This window comes from Ornithodoros turicata, chromosome 2, assembly GCF_037126465.1.
Source record: "Ornithodoros turicata isolate Travis chromosome 2, ASM3712646v1, whole genome shotgun sequence".
Taxonomy (NCBI): Eukaryota; Metazoa; Arthropoda; class Arachnida; order Ixodida; family Argasidae; genus Ornithodoros; species Ornithodoros turicata.
In genome coordinates, this window is record NC_088202.1 from 36,486,836 (window position 1) to 36,494,262 (window position 7,427).

The following is a 7,427-nucleotide window of genomic DNA, read 5'->3' on the forward strand; positions in this document are numbered from 1 at the left end:
GGATCGGGAGTCAAGCGCTGGGTGTATAACGTTGAAGGGTGCGTTCGGGTCGGTTGTTAGAGCGACATTGCAATATGTTCGCATTGGGTTGAGGCATAATAGCGGAGAACCAGGGAGACCTGTAAGGATATTGTACGCGGTGACGGATAAGTTAGCAGATGACGTCGGAGCACAGATTACGCCTGAGGACTGTGATGCAATCTGCAAATTCGATGAGGAGCTCAGTAGTGAAGTACAGGAGATTCTAAATATAAGAGCGGAAATGGGTCTTGTAGATGAGGACACTGCAGACGAGGACGGTAGTCTGGACAGCGCAGTTGAGTTTGAACGCGAGGAGTTGACTTCCAATGCAAATGTGATGGGTGGAGGTGTTGAAGGGAACCAAGAAAGTACAGGAGCTGCATAAAGCTTTCAACAGGAACAAAAGAATGACGTAGCACTGCATGATGCATGGGTGGAGGCGGATAGGGGCACTCATGGGATGCTCGTGGATGACGGTTTGTTGTTCCATGAAACTGAAATCGGTGGTAAGCGGGTAAGACAGCTGGTGTTGCCAGTACGTCGTAGAGCGGAAGTAATGCGCTTGGCGCATGATATACCGGGGGGTGGGCACTTCGCAGAGAAAAAGACTAAGATGCGTATTCGGAGCGCGTTTTACTGGTCCACAATTACGAGCGACATAAAGAAATACTGCAGAAGCTGTACAACATGCCAAATCTTTGCCCCGTCACGTGTTAGAGATAGGGTACCGATAACACCGTTAACTAGGCCAGAGACGCCGTTTCAAGTGATATATATGGATTGCATTGGCCCAATAGAGCCACCGTCGTCGAAGGGACATCGATATGCACTGTGTGTTATAGATCTGTGCACGCGCTGGGCAGAAGTTGTCCCACTTCGCGCTGTCACAGCAAAAGCAACGTGTCAGGCGTTGCTAGATATCTTCTCGCGCTATGGTGTACCAGAGACGATCTGTTCAGATCAGGGGACGAACTTCACTGCGCAGTTAACGCATGCCTCCAATGAACGCTTGGGTGTTGGGTATACGCGGGGCAGGTGTGTGTAAGGCGCTCAGCTTTGTCGAATGCTCGTCTCACACGGTGGGCGTTGGCCTTTCAAAAATATGAGTTGAAGATTGAGTATATTGGAGGTAATTCAAATGTGGATTCGGACGCGTTATCCAGATGAGTTAGTGCAGTAAAAGGGGCTGTGCTTGTCCGGAATGAGGTCTTGGGGTTATGCGGTGTGTGTGGGGAGGTGTTTGGGTAATTAACTGTAGAGTTTGGGATTGGTCGGCCATGACGGTACTGGAATGTACCACGGGGGTACTCGTTGAATGGTTTACGTGGTCTGTGTGTTGGTGCTGTGTTTCGTTTCGTCACCAGATGGACTCGTGGTCAGATATGTGAGCAGGCTGCGACGCCCAGCAACGTCTTCGGCGGGGAGGTGTCACACTGAAGACGACGATTGTCGACGACAACGTAGATGCGAGGACATGGCTGCACGAGCGGAGGTGTGCAGCGCGGCGCACTGGACATTCGGGAGGCGGTCGGCGGACGATGCTCGAAGAAGCTACCCAGTCATTAAATGCTCTCTAACGAACCTGGAATTTGGCTCACTTTTACGGGCCGAGATTGACTTACTCCCGTTTAGAAATTTTCGCCCATTACGAGTTACGCCCGTCTCAGCGAACATGGCGGCAGAGGCAGACGACGTTTTTGACGAGCACATGTTTGTAGAAGTTGCGGCACTTGTGCTGCCTGACGCATTTGACGAAGGGGAAGATGATGACGAAGGAAGAAAAAGGTATGCATCCAACGAAACAACAGTCGTGCTAAAGCCACCGAAATATGCAATCGAATGGCAAGCGTGAAGGTGACAATCCGCGCTATGCGCAGTATTTGCTGACTTGGTTTTGCTTTCTGCACGTTACAGCCGAACGATTCCGAAGGTCACCCACTATGCCGAAGAAACAGTGCAAGCCATGAGGGAAGACACCTTCAAGTCGCACTTTCGACTCCACAGGTCAACTGTAGAAAAGATGGCAACGCTGTTGGCCCCAGCATTAGAATCTGCAACTATTCACCCCGGACGGCCCACGATTCCCGCTATGAAGCAGCTTCTTGTTGTTATCTGGTCGCTGGCGAATTTGGAATCCTTTAGGCAAGTGTATCTCCACGTTACATGGCCTGAGAAGCGAAATACTGCTCAGTTGAGGAATTCTAACGCGATCCTGCTGTTCATACCATACATTTTTAGTAGTGCCCACTTCGAACAGCAACAGATTAGTATCCTGTCTGTCCAGTGCGAATGCCTTGCCTTGACTTACTCCAGCTGTTACATGACACTATCATTCACTTGCAGGAGTGTTGGAGACCGCTTCGGTGTTGCAAAGTCTACGGTCTTCCATTGCGTTCGGAGGGTTGGTTCGGCTCTCTTGGACATGGCACGTCTCTTCGTGTCCTGGCCTAGCAACTGTCACGATGCGTTACCCATCATACTTGGCTTCCAGGGTAAATCTTGGTTTCCTAATGTCCTGGGAGCAATTGACGGGTCGCATATAGAAATTACTGCACCTAAGGAGAACGCTTCCTCGTACGTCAACAGGAAGGGTTTTCACTCTGTGGTGCTACAGGCAGTTTGTGATCATGAGATGCGGTTCTTGCACTGTTCAGTTGGTGAGGCAGGCTCAGTGCGTGATGGACGCGTGCTTCGCCGTTCTGAGGTGTGTGGAATGCTCAACTCAAATCACTTCCCGCTGGACAGTTATCTAGTGGGAGATGCTGCCTATCCCATTGGCCCACATCTCTTGACACCATACAGAGACAATGGTCACTTGACAGCCAAGGAAAGGAGGCACAATGTGCATCTTTCTAGGGCAAGGTTAACTATCGAGAGGGCATTCGGACTGCTGAAGGGTCGGTTCCGAAGGCTCTTTCGTGTGGAAACCCGACGACCAGACATAATTGTCACCATCATCATTGTGGCATGCATTTTTCATAATGCTTGCCTGATGTGGGGTGATACATTTGAGGAGCCACCAGCTGCTGACAGGCAGGATGAGACGAGTGTCCCAGAGGACGAAACCCCTGCCGACGTAAGGAGGATTGGCATCCAGAAACGCGAGGATATTGCAAATTCCTTGTAATCGTTTGCTCCATGACCGTTTTTCATGCGTTTCAACTTGATTACTATGGAAAGGATGTCTACCAGACTTCACTGACCCTTCCTGGCGTTTGCTGACAATTGGAACAAAACTCCCTGACCATCAGGCATGATGTAGCGTTTTACAACCAACCCCGTTCACAAAGCTAAGCAATTTACTGAAAGCAAGCAAAGGATGGTTTTGCTGGCACTTTCTGCCTCAACTATAATTTGCCATTATTCAGTTGACCTTTTTTGGCGTCAGTGTTGTGCTCGTCTCCAGGAAACACTAATGCAAAAGGCGCATCAGACACCCGCAGACCAGGATGCTGCAGTGAGTGAAAGCTTGTGATCTTCCCTGACTTTCCCGGCCATTTTCATTTTCCTTTTAATTCTCGGTTGGTAGACATCCTGTAGATTCCGTGTACTACTTTTTTTACCAATGTACTTTCCAAGCTTTTCACTATTCACTAGCGTTTATTTACTGTACAGTCATGAGAACCATCCAGAACTGTATTCATTGCAAGCATGGCCATTATTTGCACATTGTTGTGTTATTTATTTCATGTATGTACATAGTGCAATGCGACTGCAGGTTGCATTAAATAAATATGACAAAGACAAGTGGAAATGTCATTTTTGCTTTCTGTTTTCCTCTTTTTCTTTTTTTTGCAAATGCACATCAGTCTTTGGTACATTACCCTGTGCTTCTTGTTTGCTAGAAGCCATTTGTCAGCAGGGCAAATGCTTAACGCATTAACTTTTGGGCATATTCATTTGCACTTTCTTCATTTCAAGGTACTCTCTGAACAGCTGATTGAAGGTCCGCAGCTGTTCAACCCTCTCATTTTCCAACCTTAAGCGTTCTCCAGCATAGCGTACGTTGTTTTTTGATGTTCGACTCTTCTTGCGAGGTGGAGAGACTTCACTACGTGGGGTTTCTGATGTTTGTTCTTGGTCCTCAACGAGGTGGAGTCCACTAGATGTTGAGGCCAAAGCGGGTGGCTGTATCTCGGGCTTCTTCCCAAGAATATCGTGCATAATACTCCAACTTTTGACTGTGTGAAAGTAAAAAGCAGGTGTTGGCATGAAATCAACCTGACTTTATGAAGGAACCTTGAAAAACCCAACAGACCTTCCATTCCCACTCTTGTGTTTGCTGTCTGTCACTGTTTTGTAGGTTTTCTTAAGATTTTTCCACTTGTCAGAGCACTGGGTGGAAGTCATCGTGTATCCCTTTTCCGCAAGCAAGGCTGAAGCCCTGACGTAGAACATAAGAACTTTTCCATCTGTAACATTTCTGGATTGACACTACACCCCTTCTCCAAATGTTTGCACGGCTTAAAGCACAGGTGAGTTCATGTGGTGCACTTACTTGGACCAAAATGCCTTCGTGAACTTCATTGTGCCACTCCTCTCTTCCTCCTCTTGGCAGATGCTTAGGAGGAACCTTACTGCCGTATCAGGCCACAGGACGCCGTTTAGTCGGCTTGTGTTGTTTTCAGCAGTTTGGGATGGGGAGATGCTCCGCCCATTCGTGCATGGTTCTCCAAACTCATCTGGTTGGGCAGCAACTACCTCTTGTTGAAGAGGGACCACCTTGGGCGCTGTCAAAATGCTTTAAAGAAGCTGAGCAAGCCATTCATGATCTTCAGCTTCAAAGAAGTTTGCAGACGCGCTTGTCAGCACGTGATTCATGTTCTGCTCAGCCGACATTTCTCGTGCAACACCTGAGCACGGTTTGAATACGTGCCCATATATTCGTTACGACCCTCTAGAATGCGTGCTTAACTACCACCGAGAAACGGAGACGACCATGCGTAGCTGACAGCACGGCTTGCTTCTCGACCGCGCATAAAGCAGACGACTTACCGTTTGACAGCGACGAGACCATGGACGACACTGATATGTTCCACGAGGTCTTGTATTCCAAAGCTGGGGACATCCCAGTATGGGCACTTCAGTGCCTGCACCGCCTGCATGCTCGGAATCCGAAAGTCAAAAGACGCGGGACTCTCACTTGAATCGTGTGACGTCATAACCCTTTGCTACCCACCTGCTGAGCTGGGTCAGTGAGAGTAGGTACCCAGAGTAACCCTCGAGCGACGAGAGTTGAATTTTCGCCGGTAGGTTATGACGGCACTTCCGTCCTCCATTTTTCGCCCAGTAATGGTTACCCCCGAGTTACCCGGGTAGAATAAAAAAACGCACCCAATGGGTCCCTGGCCACGTAAGGCGCGTATGGAAATACCCGAGCAGACGCAGTAGTGAGACGCGCTGTGTCTGATGACACTTCGGCCCTGGCACCTCTGCCGCTTACAACCTCCACATGCCGTCGATACATACGCCGTCGGTGTGCCACATGTGCTCAGCAGTTCCGTGCCGAAACTACGACTTACAACTCATTCCTACAGTCTATCGACCCATTGACGGAGTCCGTAATCACTTCCCACCGCAGCCGTAAGGAAGAATTCCTTCTCCACCGCCTACGACTCAATGTTGCCCGTACACCCTCACTTCTCTTCAAGATCGGTCGGCCAAATTCACCAAACTGTAATGTCTGTGGAGTGGAAGCTGACATCTCACACCAGCTCCTGTATTGCCAGCAGCACCTTCAACATAGGGACACCCTCCGCTGCCGTCTGCTCCAGATTGGCTGTAACGACTTTTCGTTGGCCGCTCTGCTTGGCCCTGTCTTGCACCCCAACCAGTGGGCTGTCACTGCCGCTCTCCTCGGTTTTCTCGGAGTCTCAGGACTCGTGAACTGCATGTAACATTGTGATAGTGTTTATTCTCTTCTTTCTTTCTCCTTTCTTGTTGTTTTTCTTTCCTTTTCCTTTCTTTTTGTTTCTCCTTCCTTTTCCTTTGTTTTTCTTTTCTTCCTTTTTTTTTTGATTCCCCGTTTTACTTTTTTCTTTCCTTCCTTCGTGTCGATTCCCCCTTTTTTCTTTTTCCTTCCTTTTCTTTTTTGATTCGCCCTCTTTGTTTTTTTCTTTCTCCTTCCTTTTCTTTTTCGTTTTCCCCCTTCCTTCCTTTCTTAATAAACATCCCCCCCCCCCCTTCTGTGAGGGTTCACTTCACAAGCCTTTACAATTGTTTCATCCCATAGAGGGAAGCAATCTCAGCATTCCTCCAAATGATTGGCAGTTTCGGAGTTTGAAGCTTTATTTCTTACTTTTAATGAATGCTCCCTCAGACGATCATTTAAGCAACGTTGTCTGCCCAATATAACAGGAACCACAAGCTAGGGGGATCTGATAAACAACGTTTGAAGAACAGGGGACGAATTTGTTCCGGTGATTTTTGCAAGTAACCTCAGGTTTCGCGAAAGGCATGAGGCGATCAAGACGGAAGTTATTATTGAAAACAAAGTTGACTTGAAATTTCTTCGGAACGGCCAACATAGTGTGAGACACTTTGAACTGTCTCGAAGAAATTTCAAGTCAACCTTGTTTAACCGAGTTAATCACTGGTTCGTGAGCAAGTGTGCTGCTATCACATGTCCATGAAGTTCCAGTATTTGCATTTGCAGAGAAATAATTTTGACAGATGAAATTTTGACACTAGTGTGAATGTGCAATTATTAATTATGTTTGACTTTTAAATTATGACACCATAGAGATAGAGTGGAGAGAAGGAGTTTAGTGGAAGATTAACGACGCCATCTTGAAGGAAGTGGTCCGGAACGGCCGCTGACCATCGCTGGGCGACGGAGCACAGAGGCAGGTTGTAAAGCATCTTCAGCTGTGACCAGAAATTCTGGACATCATGTGACGTCCGCTGTGACGTCATCGTGGCATGTCTGGGCAGGTTAGGACAGCTCTGGACATGCAAGGAGAAAAACACTCATAATACAGAGGCTGGGAAAGCAACAGTAAATATGCTAACCATCAATAGCTGACAACAAAAATAAGCAGACATAGAAGGCAAGCAGCCCACCACAACAGCAGTCACGGGGAGCGCAGAACGATGCGACTGCTCCATCTGAAAGCCAGGCAGAGAACTGACTCGTAATGTTTTTTTTTTTTTCTCCTCTATATAGTCACGCATCTGCAACTTCATTTCATGGCAATGCAATTTCGTGACAAAATTATTAAGAATCACGCCAGCGCTACTCTCGTTTCCAAGGCAGAGAAGATAGAAAATGGCGGGGATGCCTGGACAACAGCAACCAGCGCACGACATGCAGGGGCATGAAAATCGTAAAAAAAGGGGGACAAAGTTATCACGTACGAAATAATTAGTTACACAACAAATCAGCCTACCACAACGGCAGTCACAAG

General features: G+C 47.8%; 1 protein-coding gene across 1 annotated transcript; it reads left to right on the forward strand.

Moving 5' to 3' along the window:
* The first annotated feature begins 1,693 nt into the window (after positions 1-1,693).
* Positions 1,694-3,148, forward strand: LOC135384528 (putative nuclease HARBI1). The gene is made up of 3 exons (XM_064613726.1): positions 1,694-1,806; positions 1,936-2,163; positions 2,365-3,148. Exons 1-3 carry the CDS (start codon positions 1,694-1,696, stop codon positions 3,146-3,148), a joined length of 1,125 nt encoding a protein of 374 aa, XP_064469796.1.
* Positions 3,149-7,427: the final 4,279 nt, after the last annotated feature.